We start from the raw sequence: 15,976 nt of genomic DNA, 5'->3' as shown, positions 1-15,976 counted from the left end.
GACCGCACTGCCAAGCCTGTTGATCAGTGGGTCTTTGCATTGTTTAGGTGGTCAGAGGCCCCTGGAGGATGTTCAGTTTAAAACTAGATGGTTCTGTTGTGCTGGAGCTGTTCAGGAAATAATGTAGTCAGCAGAAACAGGCAAAGTGTTGGAGAGGAAACCAATAAAACACATTGAGCTGTAAAATCAAATGTAAAGTAATAAAGTGTGTTGCCCAGCTGCGAGTTCATGTTTATATGAAGTCACTCTGGGGTTTTTGCATCTATAAAATGTATTTTTTTAATCTAAGATGCTAGATAGTGTTGTGGTGGTGCCTCCGCTTTTGATGATGATGGTTGGTTCATTTTGTTTTAACACCTACTGGCACACGTCTGGACCGAAAAGGCTCAGTGAGAAACGGGACAATAAGTTTGAGGGCTGTGTTGTGACAACCCTCAAACATTTGATAAACATCTTTCAGTCAGCAGTGACTCAAAGATGTTTATCAAAATGCCAACCACCTGTCCTCTTAAAGCAAACGTACCAGCAGGTCAACCAGTTTATACAATCACGTAAACCAGCTTTTTAAAAAAAATTTTTTTACTTAGTCACAAAAGCTCCCGTGTCATTTTGTTTACCTTTGTCATAGAAGTGTTACACCCCTGATAAGACGTCAGATGGATCTTTTATAACAGCAACTTCTGGACAAGGTGAACAAAATGCACAGACCACACTTCAAACGGACTCCACCTGGATTTACCTTTCCCTAATTACAGATGGGTACATTTTTGCAAGTCTACATTTTATTTAGATAAATATATTTCATGTTTTTCATTAGGAATTTCTTAAAATAAACAATAAGCCAGTATTGTTATTGGGCCTTTCTGGGGCAGCACTACAGACTCTTAACACAACATAGACATCATATCACCTTATAGGTTGTTTAGGTGCGTCCAAGTCCAGTTTTCACACTTCTGTAAGATGCTTTTGTCTCCATCCACTCTGCTGGGTAATATGTACTTCTATATACTCCGCTATTTTCACCGTTTAGTTGCTTATTTTTCTTGTCAGCTGTTTGGTGGTTTATTAAGTGCCATGATAGCACTGAGTTACTCCTTTCCGATTACACGCAGACTTTTCTTCCATGTTTAAAATAACAAGACAATAATCTACAGCGATGCTAACAGCTCTCTGAGGGTGTATTACAGCACAGCAGGGTTTTGAGTAAAATGTTAGCATCAACATATTTATATGTTCACAATGACAATTTAGCATTTCAACATTAGATGATTACCACTGAGACAAAGTACAGTTCATGCAGGCTGGTTGAAATGTTATTTAATGAGTTAAATTCAAAATCTAATCTGTTAAAATCCCCAGAGTTTGTGAGAAAAGAAATCGAACCAATAATAAAAAAGAAAAAACTGAATCCGTCGTAGTGACTGGAGATGCCTTCATTGGACTTTACACCTTTCTAATTAAATGCTCACCATAGCTTATTGTCATTACTTCTCTTTTTTTTTTTGCCTCATAATATTTAGTATGCAAGTGGTTTGACAGCATGTCAGCATTTCACTTTCATCCCAGAAAAATCTAAGAAATACGTGCAAGAAGCACAACCTGAAATTACTAAAACCACGACTGGCTTGTGGTGCCTCGTGTTTTATGTAGATATCAACTCCTTAAGAGTATTTAATTATATTCAGTGCCAGACAGAGTTCAGAGTGTTGAAATTTGCAGGAAAACAAACGCTGTCACAGAGTTTCATCAGCCGTTACTGAGTCAATAAGCAGCATCTGTTCACAAGTGCAAACTGCTGAAGTGCGAGACTAATGTGTGTCTTAGCTCTGGTGGCTGCTGCAGCAGAAGAGAAGAAACATTTACCAACTAGGTGGTTTACCTGATGTCCTAGTGAGGAAAACCTGACCTTGGTCTGTGCATTTGTTGTATAACGATTAATGTTAGCATGTAGTTGATGTAAAGGTGTTTGTTTGTTAGATTGTTTCTAACAGATGAGTTCATGGGACAGACTGCACTTAATTTGAATGGGCCTCACCTTAACTTTACTGTAAGTAGTTCAGACTTGGATTAAAAACACTTTGACAGCAGAAAAAAAACCCTATCAACTCCAAATTATATTTTTGTCAGTGTTTTATCCTTATGACCAGTGGACTCTTGTGTATGTCGGTGCTGTCAGTCATACCTTGACAAATGATGGCAGTATTCTTTTGTGCAGGTGATGTTTTACCTGTGGATCACCGGGTTGCTGCCACACTACAGTGTCACCACGTCAACAAAGCCAAGCGAGAGGCACCACCCCCTGCAGGTGGTGCTTGTATTTATGTGCTAACGTCAGCTAGTTTGTACTATAATTGTACTTCTACTATACTGGACTAGTATTGTAATCAAGTACAATCACTCTCCTCAATCATATTGAAAGAACCGCAAACTTTAGAAACTTAAATATTGTAAAGTGAACTTTATTGTACTTTGTTTTACGAACACCACTTGTTTTTCCCTACTTTTTGAGTCTTATGGTGGCTTTAACTTTTATTATCTTTAGTGTTAATTGGTGTTAAAAAAAAAAAGAATAAAACTTGGAGAAGCAAAACACAACAATAAAATAAGCAATCAATGGCCAGTCTATAGCTGGATTAGATTGAAGCAATCTATCTTTAATTAGCAGATGAAAAAACAAGAGTTCAGACATGAAATTGCTTTTGCGACCTTATTGCTTATGTAGTGGTCACCTTTACAACCACAAAGCAGCACGCTTACTCACTTGTAATATCTCTGGCACCTGTGAGCTGAATCGTGTGATGACTCATATTTCCCAGTCCTTAATGTATTCTGAAGATTCACAGTGACCTTATAAAGCTGTCGCTCATTTTTTAGGAATTAATTTATGAGATCACGTAACTGAATCATTTTGGTGGTTTGTCTTGTGCAGTGTTACTCGGTTAGAAGTGTCACGTGCTACTAGACTCAGAGTCACGGTGTTAAGTGTGCATTATGCATTTGCATATACTGTAAGGTAGCGATACTTTGCTGGGGTGAGATGTTTTTTTTTTTTTTTGTCAGGGTATTTGTTTAATTGCATTTCTTTTCTCAAAACTACTTGCTATTAACAGCAGAGTGAGGGAACACAGCGACGCTTCTGAGATCCATCAGTGATGATTACATGGACTGAAGGGCCTGAAGAAGCAATAATGAGAAAACACATTTGACCACTTCCAGCTTCCCAGAGATAATTACCCCCTCAGATTGAACCCGGCTCCCCCTTTGCCCTTGCAAAGTATGATTAAAATCTAATAATTTGAACAAGTAATGTCTTCTGCACTGATTGTATTTGCATTTGGTAACCATGTTATGAAGAACCAGAAGGACACTCGGAGAGGGGAGATGTCCACCAAGGCCATTTGAAACAATACTCCTGGTCAGTATTACTGCTTGTTCTTGTGACGTGTCAACTTCAAAGTTTTTTCCTCAATGTCTTTGGTGGAATTTAATGCAGACAGTTCAGATTTTGATGTAAGAGTTAGTCGCTTGTGTGTATTTACATTTCCAGACCCACATCTTCAAAAGATGTGGTTTATTCGTAATTATTTCTATACTATCACAATGGTGTTATTGAAATTGTACCAGTTCTAATTCTCCCCTGTGAAACCACTGTCTTCTACTGTCCGTTAACGACCGCTAGCTGTATTAAATTTGACCAAGTATGTGTTTATCCTTGTGGATTACTGTTAATCCTGAATGTGGATTGTGATTCGGAGTCATTCTTTTTTCTAGAATTGTCTGTTTTGTTACTTTTGAACCTTGAAACCATTTAATAGATGGCATTTACAAGGCCAAGTACTCGCGCAATGGTAATAAAACTGTAACAATTATTTGTGACTCTGTACTAAAATTTTATTTACACAACTTTCAAGTTCAATGAAAATCGGGCTGGTGGTGTTTCTCTAATACTGCTGGCAATCAGACAATAAAATAACAGAAATAACCTGCTTGGTGGAGATAGTTACTTAAATCTTTAAAAATGTCTCAAGTTGTGTTACCTTTATATTTATTTGTTAGATCATTTTCATTTTGATAGCGCCACCCGGACGTTCTGTAGCTCCATTTCCATCTCACTCAGTTTGTCTTGCAAGGAAATTTTATTTGCAAAATCTTAAACAGTTAATGAACCCTTCTCAGAGCTCAAACTGAGACATTTATTCGCTTGTCTTTTTTTCTGTCCTGTTAACTATTATGATGTTGAAAATGTATTATTGCAAAGTAAAACTTTGACACACATTAGCATGTAGAAGAGTACTGAAACTTGAGTTGCAGTACTGTGTGAGAGCGTACTCTCCACTCAAGCAGTAATTCACCACGCTTTAGTAAATAAACAGTTTTGGGAGGGGTGGGTGTCAGCTGTATAACACAAGACCAGTCTGAAGACATGCAGGCCAAAGTGCACCCCAAATAAACTCCTGTCTTTAGATTTGGGTAAAACATTGTAAGGGCTCATTTTCCTTTTAGCTGTAATCCGTCCTAACCTATACTTATAACAACATTAAACATCAGTTATCTTGACGTTGTCCTTGATTGTGCCGTCTTGTTTTTTCCTGAGTTGTTTATGTTGGCTGTCTCCAAATGAAATATTGATTCGGTCCTGATTGGTCCACAGTGGAAAAGTCTGCGGGTTGTTATGTGAAGCAGTAGTTAGTGTTAGTGTTTAATTTTAAAACCTGTGAACATGTGCTGCATGTCTTGGAAACAATGTCGTTTGCTAAAATAGATGTAAACATCCCTAAAATTGCATATATAAGGTGTGTATGGAATGGTGGTGTCAGCTTATGATGGCGGCCATCCTATATTTAGGCCAGTACATTATGTAGCTGCGCAATGTTTGTTCAATGATCAATGGTGTAATACGACTACCTTTCTTTGGTCTTATGTTATCATCACCTGCTGCTGCTGTTATTCAAGTGTGTTTCACAAAGGTCACACCTCTGTACGTAATACCAACATCACCGCCATGATTCCGAAAAAAGTATTTCTCACGGCTAGCGCTAGTGTTGTTTGTAAGACCACAGAAAAAGCACCCCTTGATTTTGCAATGTGTATCCATACCCTACACCGTTGCCAGCAGAACTAATACAGGTGAAGCAAAGTGGAAGAGATAACAGGGCTAACTGGTGTTTTGGGCAGTCAGTGTGAGCTGAGGGTGTTAGATCTCTGGTCTGCTGCTCTGCCTTGACGGTCAGATTACTGCAGCTCCATCAGTAACTCGGGCCTGAACGCTGGAAGAGATGCGTTACACTGCTGGCAGATTGCAGGGGGCTTTTCCAATGCTTTTCCAAGCAATAGTTCATACACGCCTTTTCCCATTATATATTTTTGGGGAACATATAAAAGTCAGAATTTGGCAAAAACCAAACTGTTAAGCAAAGTTACAAAAACAGAAAAAAAGAAGCTTCCCTGTCACTTCTACTCTACTCACATCTTGTCAACTATGCGTACAATCTGTGAAATAAAAATATTTATGAATAAAAATGAAGACTAAGTAGAAAACAGCCATTTCACTTATTGGTTAATCCTCAAAGGCATAACTCAGGTTGTTAGCGAGCACGGTCTCCCTTGTATTCCTCAAAGTATTTGTCTTTCTCAAAGTTCTCGTATCAAATATGATACTACTACTACTACTACGAAACAAGCATTGTTTATTAATGCTTGTATGTGAAGAGCATACAGGGGTAAACCTGATATATGTAATGACAATTTTATGATTTACAGAGCACAATGTTGTAATTTCCAGTTTAACCTGACAGTAGCAGTGTTTCTCACCGTTTTAATGCCTAAAGGCAGACAAAGTGGTACAGAAGTGTATCAAACCGTGACATGAAGGTGCTGCAGCGGGTTCAGTTCACAGTGTTTGATGGTTTTGATCACAACAACAGCTCTGAAAATGAAAAAGCCACTAACAGCTTGTGAGAAAATATCACATCGTTACCTCAACTGCCGGACCGTGTTTCTATAAACATACACGTAAATAAGTACTTTTCCAGGCCAAATTTCCAAGATTGGAGACCAAAAATGGTCCTATTCAGCTGGGACTGAATACAATAAATTGACAGATAATAACGGCTTATTTTCTTCCTCTAACTTACCTCCATGCTGCAAAGTCAAATGCCTGACACTGTAACTTTAATTACAATAACTAAACCACTTCTCCATTGATCGACTACTATTATTACTCTTAATAGAGTTTTTCTGGCACTTTGCCGTGATTACTATGGAGATAGACAAAGAAAATGTGGGGAAAGAGAGCAAACACACTTGAATGCATATATCGAGTGCTTACAAATGACAGCCTAACAGTACTTCCCTCTTTAAGTACTTTTCCGTCTGTCCACCTGCCCCAGTATTGACTGTTAAAATACGATGATACAGCATGTTCTAGTTTAAATACATTTTTGTTGATGACTGATTTAGGATGATTTTATATGTGATTAGAGAGTTATTTTCAATAATGATTTGCAGCATGAGGATAATGGTATAAACTGTATCACCATTATCACATATACTTCCTGTTGTTCGTTCAACCTGACTTAATTTTTCCAGCTAATTGGACTCTACAGAAATGTAGTTGTTGTTATTAGCCTGTCGCTAAGTGTTTCCAGCGACTTTTGATCTTCTAAACTCTTCAGTCTCATTTGAATTTCCAACATGCATGTACACACTCACTGCCACGTGTCTGTGAACACCATGAACCTGCTGGGAGGGAATCAGTTGGGAGCACTTTGAAATAACAGAGAGGCCTCCCCTAATTGATTTGCATGTGTTTATTACAGGAGAATGAACTCGTGCTGTGTGAGCACTTTGCTTCACATGGAGACTAATAGCATTGAGGTGCTGGGGAGTGGAGACCCTGATGCCACTGTAATCCTGCTGATTACAGAGAGCACACGTTCTCTGAGGGCTGATCACAGAGCGGTGGACAGCACACTCCTATCACTTCACAGGTGGCCTTTGTATGTGTGGACATTTGTCTATGAGGAACACAGCGGACAAGGAGACAGATATAAGAGTATAAAAACAGACTGTCGACGCAGCGACCAGAACACGTCATGCAATAAGCACATAAATATTTCATCATCTTCTATGTATATCTAATAAGAAGCAGCAAACGGTGACTGATATTTGCCAGGCAGGTTCTCGGCTAAATTAACACTACATCTTATCAAGAATGGTATCATACATTATATTCTTTATAATTTGATGTCAGTTTTAACATATGTACATTTTCTGGCTGGTTTTCAGGATGCTGTTCTGTACTTCACTGAGTGGTTACAGGCTGTGTTTAGGAAGTCAAGAGCCGCACCTGAACTTCTCATGATGTTTCCTAATACCCCAGAGCCCTGCAGGTATGAGCTTCAAACAGGCATGAGACACCTCCGTCTCTACCGACAGAGCGGAGACTGGGCCTAATCGCAGCGGGCGCCACACACCTCGGGAAGGTAGCAATTTTCCATCATTACAGTTAAATCCTGCTTAAAAGAACCGGATTCCACAGACCTAATTACAAGGTGTTAATAATAACAATGTAATGACAGTCATTTTAAAGCCTGCCCAAAACCATAATCCATCTCCCAACTGACTCTCACGTCTAAGTGACTGGTTGCTGTACAGTGATGTCTGCATTTTAAAAGCATGATGATTCCGATTGATTACCATTGTGATTACTCCCACAATTGTGGTGTGGAGTCCTGCGAGTTAGGGCTTGAATTAGAAGCTCTGTCAGCTTTTGTCAGGTGGAAATACAGCTCTTAAGATGGATGCCAGACCAGTGCTTTTCACCATGGTGCTGCTGATGCTCTGAGACACAGCCATGTCTATGCAGCAGCAGAGTTTAGCAGGCAGGTGGAAGATTTATATATATATATATATATAAATATGAAGTCTTGTTCAAGGCTTCATTCTCAACCTCAATTTTTGTAATATTGATTCCAGACATCAAGCAGGACTATGTTCCTGTGCTTTAAATGCCAGCTGAGTGAAAGAAATTCAGGATGTTCCTGTCAGTGGTTATGATACAACTTTGTGAGCTATTTTGAAGAAACAATCCTGGTATATCAATCTTGATAATTACAGCTAAATGAGTCTGATGTGTAGCTGACCAGCTGTCTGGTTAGGGGTGTGGCAGACTGGCCCGTCCAATCACAAGTCTTCCCCAAACCCCAGGATCACACTCCGATTGGCTGAAAGTCCCGAGTGCCTGCCAAAGTGGTCCCCGCATTAACTTTGTCAACTTTGTGACAACTCGAGAGAAGTTCCTCCGCATTTCTGTCCGACTGGACGCTGCGTGTATGCACTCCGTGACATAAAGTTATGTGTTTGCTGGATTGGAATTAAATATTGATTCCGACCTGCCCCCCCAAAAAGAAAGTATGTCTGCCCCGGGAGACTCCAGAGACGAGTTTTCAACAGACGAGGATGTGCTGAAGAGACGCACTGCGCAGGTGTCCAGTCTGCCCTTCAGCGTTGAGGCTCTCATGTCGGACGGGGCACACAAGGGACATAACGATGTGAATGACGACGCAGCGCAGCAACAAGTGGTATCTGTTAAATCAGAGCCATCGGGACAAGGGGAAATCCCCCACTGGATCTCCAGCACCATGAAGATGTCTGCACCACCCCGTAAGTCAATTATTTTCAACACAGTTTTACTGCAGGTCGAAATCACATTCAGCATTGCTTGAATTCTGAAAAGATGAAGAAAAAGTTTCACAGCTGGCTCCAAGTTCTTATCTGGTAAATTTAAGGAGAGATAAACATAAGTCCAATTCATATATATACATTAATAAACAGGTTTAACCAACTTTGCTGATATCTGTATATATAGGAGGCATAACAAACAACCAATAATTATTTTCTAAACAAGTCAAATCTATTATTAATAATGATTTTGTTTTATAGATATTTATTTTTCCTCAATATTCAGTGATTAACTTATTCATCATTTAGTCTTAAAAAAAAAATCATAAAACAATAATTGTTGCCCACAACAATTCCTAAAGTTTCAAGTTTTTAATCAACCATTCAAAGATAATCAGTTTACATTGATATAATGATGTAAAATGGGAGCAAACATTCAGAGAAACAGATGCTTTCAGATTTGATTCAATCATTTGGATATTAAACCAATGAAATGGCATATAATAGCTGGTCTGTGTATCCATCTCTGCTAATTTAGTTGTCTTATATTTTCTTCATGTCCTCTAGGGCAGCTCAAACCAGCAGTCTGCCCCTTGAGAAAGCACAAAACCAACCGCAAGCCTCGCACCCCCTTCACCACGATGCAGCTCCTGGCCCTGGAGAGAAAATTTCGCCAGAAGCAGTACTTGTCCATCGCAGAGCGGGCTGAGTTCTCCTCCTCCCTGTCACTGTCCGAGACGCAGGTCAAGATCTGGTTCCAAAATCGACGAGCCAAAGCTAAGAGGCTTCAGGAGGCCGAGGTGGAGAAACTCAAAATAGCAGCAGGCTTAGGGTCCAAAGCTGTTTTCTACCCAGGCTTCTCATCTTTAGGTTTTCCCCTCCGTGTTAACCTGCAGACTGGTTCACCAGCGCTCTACGGACTGGGCTGCTCATACAGCCGCTCCCCCGTTCTCCCTGCTGCACATCTGGCCATGTACGCCTCACAGGTCGGCTACAGCCTGTTCCACCTCTCCTGAGAGGAAGCAGAAATATACAGACAGAGTGTTTAAGAAGGAATGATAAGAGTGTATCATTAAATCATGGGACTTAAAGGACCTGAAGTCCACGCTTCATGCTCTTTACTTGTTCTGAGTCACAAGGAGAATTAATACACGACTAATACTTTTATCAAGTGACTCGATGGACAAGGATACACCCTGAAGATCCTTATTTGTTGTTTGTAAACATATTTAAATACCAGAATGCATACATGCATTCCAGTATATCTTTCACTTGTATATGCAGTGAAATTTTATAATCATTCGGTAATAATAAGAAGCTGCAAACGGTGCCTGATATTTGCCAGGTGAAGTGCATGCTTTCATCGAAGCACTCCCAAATGACATTTATTTTTATATGATAGCAATTTGATTTATATATTTCATGATGCATATCTACATTGTTAAAGGTAATTATTTTATGTGTATGATATTCAATTGAAGTGTTTAATTAACAGTCTCTTTTGCACCCATTGTTTTTACAATATAGTACAAAGAAGCATCAGTTACCTTGTGAGCAAACTCTGGCCTTGCTCGAATACAGTTTTCTATTTACACAGCGTTATGGATGTTTCTGTACTGAATGGTGTTTTAGTTCTTCAGTTAGGTCTGACAGCCCGGATGGTTCTGTCAGCCAGCTGCCTCCTCTTGTTCACTCCACATCCAGCAATTAGCTCTCTGATTCTCATCCTATTCTGCATGCAGTGTTTTCATTCAGAAGTGTTCAGAGCAGTTAGAGGTTGACATATTGGAATTACCGCTCTCTTACTACTGAAGCTTTACATCAAACAGACCTCCTTTGCCTCCTCTCTTTTCACCTTGTGCCCCACCGTTAGTGTGGCTAATGATGGCTGTGTTCTATTCAAGTTCCCCAGTAAGCAACGACGGCGCGACACTCGTGTTTTTTTTAATTTTATTTACTCCTTTTTTAATTTTTTTTTATTCTGCTGCTGTTACATGTTAAAATGTCTTTAGTGAAAAAGCCCAGTAGGCTACAGTGTGTTGGATTTTTTTCTCCTCAACACAAATGGTTCCATCCTGGAGAATAGTGACAGCTGTGCTCACTGCTGCTCCAGTCCGGAGTTATTGCTTAAGAAAGTCTGCTAGACTTCTTCTTTTTTTAAGTTTAGAGCCTGAGTCATACTAATTTATAAAAAAAAAAAAAAAAAAAAAAAAAAGATTTTGTATTTCACATGATGTAAGCTGATTACAACAGTAAATCATTTGGGCCTTAGAACTGTGTTGTAGTTTTGAAGAGCTTATGAGTATTAAATGTAGAATGAGTTGCACTGTTATGGTTGTTCTTTATCTGCATTTTAACAATGATGCATCAAAGCAGCTTTAAAAAAATGATGACACACATGGTTTCATCCGATTATTGAAGTCGGTGTCTTTTTCAAACCTGATATTGAATGTCTGTATTTATCTTTCAAGACATCTTGAGCCGTGCGTGATGAACTAAAACATATTATTCAAACCACTGAACGATACAGTGTACCAATCTGCTTTGGAGCTTTACGCTGGAGATTGAAAGTATGCTAAAGTACTGTGTGACTGTCGGCTGCTCTCATGCATGAAGGGAAATGAGTTGGGATGTATGGGTGGATATGCAACTGGGTGGCCCAAGTGAAGAGGTGTTGCAATCTTTAATGGTTACTTATTTGGACAAATTTCCCCTAAAGATATGAAATTATGTTTGTGAAAAGGAATGTTTTTCTGCAAATAGCACACCTCGTGCCGTCTTAATTGTAAACATATTTAATGTTGCTGAGGCACACATTTGTTTGATGTGAGCTTTACTTTTAAACTGTATACTTTAAATGAACTCTTTCTGTGAAGTTAGTAACACAGTATTATACCAAGCTGTCCCTGGTTTAATTGTGCTTTTCCCAGAACTCTGATTCCAAAACTCTGTGAAATTATATGTGCAGACTCAGTGATAACAGAGCAGGGCATTATATGCGCTCTCCGCTCTCTCCTTCTGTAAACTTGGAGAAAGCTTGTTACCATTAGCACATATTTCACAGTCCATTTGCTCCCCTCCATTTTGAAATGAAACCCGGCGTTAAGCTGATAGTAAGGTCCTTAATGGCTTTGATTGGCCAGTAACCACAGTCTCCAGTTGCAGATGGATTCAGTGTGAAACATAAGCAGATGAAATGATCAGGGTGGTTATGTTTTATAATGAATAAATATGTCAATAATGATAATTATAAACATGTGAAAGGAATCACCAAGAATGCCATTGTTCAAATAACATGAGAAGTTATTTAAGTGATTGGGCTAATCTGAGTTTCTCAGGTCATGCAAGCTTCATAATATCCTCAGCCAAGAGTTCAAGGGGTTAAACAGAGCTCATACAGAGGCTTAAAGGATAAGTCCACATTTTTCATCTTAATTCAATACTCACATGTCCAAATGTACATTGAAACAGACTTTGGTTGCAGTAATCAATCCTCCTCTTCAGACTGGCCATGAAGACATTCCTTCTCAACTCACTTCCAATGTAGGGAATCATCCTGACATTAATATGAAACTTCAGCAGTCTGAATTAGACAAATTAAGTTGTTGTCTTCCGAAGTTTCTCTTTAGCCCCAAATGTTCTCTTTGTGTTTACCAAGACAGCATCAGGGGAGGAATAGACAGTACATCCAATCCATTAAGTTGAAGAGGACTAAAACGACAGAGACTTCCATTTCCATTACTTGCACCAGAACGATGACTCATTTCTTAAATTCGAATTGTTGTTGTCTCTTCAGGGCCCATATTGATGCACACCTCCTCCCACAACCAATAACAAACAATACACCTGAGAGCATGTGAGTATTATTTTATAATAGACTTGATAAAACATGTTTAATTCAGTTCTACCATAATGTTTCAGTCATTCATGAAATAGATTTTAAAGAGGTAACTATCAGGAAGTTGCCACACAAATGCTGCAAACCTGAAGTTCTTGCAGTTCTGCCAAACATACACTAGGTGTAGCAGCTTCCCATCTTTTGTTGTTTACTGATATCAACAAGGCCAAACTATACAGCATATACTTTCATATTAATGGACTTATTCTCAGCATTTAGAAGACATTTCAGACGACTGTAGGTAACAATATATCATCCTAGATAGAGCTTTACATGCCACCCAACCTAAAACTTACAGGCCATTAGATAATGTCTGTTTAATTCATCATGAGAAACCTGGTGAATAAAAGATGAAACTCTTCGGCTTTGTTCCGTCGTGCCTGTGGTAGAGGACACAAGTTTGGGAACTGGAAATTTATGGAGTTCAGTGTTGCAGGAAAAGACGCCTTTTTGACGTGCATCAATGAATAGAACATCTGCTCAGATTGAAATTAGATTTATTTTAAAATAAGTGTCTCCTGTCTCCTCTTATATTTGATAAATAAAAGAAATTCACAGTAATAGGCAGTCATGGAATTGCTTCTATCAGACTGGAATCTCATTAAACAAAACTGCACAGGATTCATGTATGCATTTAAGATCTGCATATGACTAAACAAAGCGTTTACAGTAAAGAAAAGCCAGTTTAGGATTTCTCGCTGCTCCTTTCCATCTCCTCTCCTCTCCTCTCCTCTCCTCTCCTCTCCTCTCCTCTCCTCTCCTCTCCTCTCCTCTCCTCTCCTCTCCTCTCCTCTCCTCTCCCAGCCTGTTAGCCAAAACTGAGATTCAGAGCAACATTTCAACATCACACTGCATGCAGGAGCACAGCTGAGTTACAGTACACGCTTTATCGCGCACCAGTAAGAAAACACATGCACAATTTTGAGGATCACATCTCCCAAGGGAGGCAGTAATGTGAGATATATCAAATGCAAGAAGGGGGTGGGGAGGGGGGTATACTGCACACACCTGGCAGGTCAGACAAGTAAAGCATTGCATTGTGTCCCTGAGAGCTCAATACATTTTAAGAAAACACAGGCAAAATAAAATAGCTTCAATAAGTCGACAACACATGCAGGAAAGAGAGAAAACATGACCACATACTGAAATGCTGTCACAGAAATGTTTCCAACATACAGTAAGTGGCTGGAACATGCTTGTTGTCGTCATGGTGACTCCTAAAGGTACTGATGATGATGATGATGATGATGTTATGCTTTCTGTATTTGGGGTTCATTTCAGTGTCTGGTTCTGTTTCCTCACTTTGCAGCATTATTTTATGATTGCACAGGTGTTGAAACTATTTTTTGTTGTCTATTAGCATGTGGTTTGATAAGTTAGACTGTGCAGAGCCACAACACACTGACATTTGTGTTGTTCAAAGAAAGAGGACACACTTTCATCTTGTCTTCAAAGCTGTGGAGCAGGTGTGTTTCCCCTGAACAACCTCTGCTCTATCCTCCATGTGAAATGTGGATTTTCAGGTTTTCAAATTGTTCTATTCTTTCTGTTTCTATTTCCATCTGAGTCTGTATATCTCATGTTGCATCAAAAGGTAGAAAGGGCAATCAGCAATCATAAAATGATTAGACACACAGTCAGCCTTCATCACTTTGCTGTTAAGACAATTTGTGTGCTCATTGTAATGGAACAAGAGTTGCCAGATCAAACTGTGGCTGCAGAGTAGCGAGCGGACAGATTGCTCACCGAGGGAACTTGATGTTAACAGAAACATGCATGCTCAAACACACGCACACACACACACACACACACACACACACACACACACACACACACACACACACACACACACACACACACACACACACACACACACACACACAGGCAGACATTGTGATATCCTGAGAGTAAACCCACCTCTAGCAGTTTCTGTCTTTTGTTCAATTCTTTCAACTGGTTTTCAAGGGGATGTTTCCCTCAAGCATGTCGGCCAAACAACATGACCTATTTAAACATAAAGACACACCTCTAAAAGCTTTGGCTTTGAGGTTAGGACACAGAAAGCTTCTCTTGGGTTATTACTTTTTTTTTTTTCAATCAAGATATGGGGCAGTGAACGCAACAACCTGAAGTCATCACAGAGATGAGAACAGCACACTCCAGAATATTCTTCTTCTTTATTTGTTCCAGTACTCAGGTTTTTAAATGTAACCCCCACCCCTCTCCCCCCTTCCCCCCCACACACACCTCCCCTGTCTCTCTCACCTTGTGGGTTTCTCCGTCTCTTTCTGTGTCTCTCAACCAGTGTATTATTTTTATATATATATATCCCAGGGTGTTATTGGAGGAAAACTGTTCTAAGCCTACAAAGTCTACAAAGCCTGGTGTTGTGTGCCCTGACATGTTTGGAAGTGTGTCTTCTCCTGTGGAGCCCCAGTGCTCTTTTGAAGGACTGAGACGAACACATCTGGCCTCAATCTTGCTGTTGACCTCTGAGACTAAAGAACAGCATGAAGTTGAATGTTTGTTACTGTTTGTTGTACTGCACCTTCAGCACATAGAGTAGGCTACATACTGTCTCTCTGTGTAAGCCTGTTAAGTACCGTCCCTTTAAGATTAGATGTTTTTGTATGCTCTGGAAGTGACTTCCAGATAGGACGCACCAATATCAGCTGAATTAGCGTCTCGCTGTGACATCCATACATTTCCCTGTGGGAGGTTTCTACCTTCTGTCCGAGCCTTTTCAGAGCAGCGCCATCTGTAACCTTCCCCATTGTCCGTGTCTCGTCACAGATCTGTGTTGTCCGCTCTGTCTCCTGAGATCCTCTGACTCATCAATCTCCCCCACGGCCTCCATTGTACTGAAGGAGACCTAGTCGTCCAACTCATTCTGGCAACTTAATAACACACTAGCCTACATGAGATATGCACTCGGAGACACAGAAACAAGAGGAGTGATTACTTCAGATTTCATGGAAAATATTGGAAAAGAGCAGCTCTGTTTAGCTTCGCATTTCTACTTCTGTTTGAAGGTGTTGAGTAAAGTTTGCTCTGATTTGCATCTGAAATCAAAGAAGTAGCATACTCCATCATTTTATCATTGAAGTTAATTTGTGAAGGTGTTGATCGCTTTTGTGGTGGATGAAAGAAGAGGAAGAAACTTTATTTAACTTCATTTTATAAAGCACTTTCAAAAACATTTACAAAGGAAAATCTACATAAAACTGTTCAGCACAATATAATTAAGTTGAATCGGATTGAATACCCATTAATAAAATAATATAACTACAATAAAAAAGCGGGGGGGGGGGGAGAATAGACGGTAATATTAATGGGGAACCTAAATAACATGATAGTAAAAAAATATAATATTTGTTTTAAGAAATGATTGAAAAG

At 39.5% G+C, this 15,976-nt stretch overlaps 1 protein-coding gene across 1 annotated transcript; it reads left to right on the top strand.

Annotated features, from left to right (window-relative positions):
* Positions 1-8,414: 8,414 nt before the first annotated feature.
* Positions 8,415-9,698, top strand: LOC138211624 (homeobox protein MSX-2-like). The gene is made up of 2 exons (XM_069171594.1): positions 8,415-8,664; positions 9,250-9,698. The coding sequence occupies exons 1-2, from the start codon at positions 8,415-8,417 to the stop codon at positions 9,696-9,698; spliced, it is 699 nt and encodes a 232-aa protein (XP_069027695.1).
* Positions 9,699-15,976: the final 6,278 nt, after the last annotated feature.

Source organism: Embiotoca jacksoni, unplaced genomic scaffold (genome assembly GCF_022577435.1).
Source record: "Embiotoca jacksoni isolate LCO1_2020_lvr unplaced genomic scaffold, fEmbJac1.0.p SCAF_5, whole genome shotgun sequence".
Taxonomy (NCBI): Eukaryota; Metazoa; Chordata; class Actinopteri; family Embiotocidae; genus Embiotoca; species Embiotoca jacksoni.
Note: the sequence above shows the minus strand (reverse complement) of the source record. Positions and strands in the feature narration are given on the sequence as shown.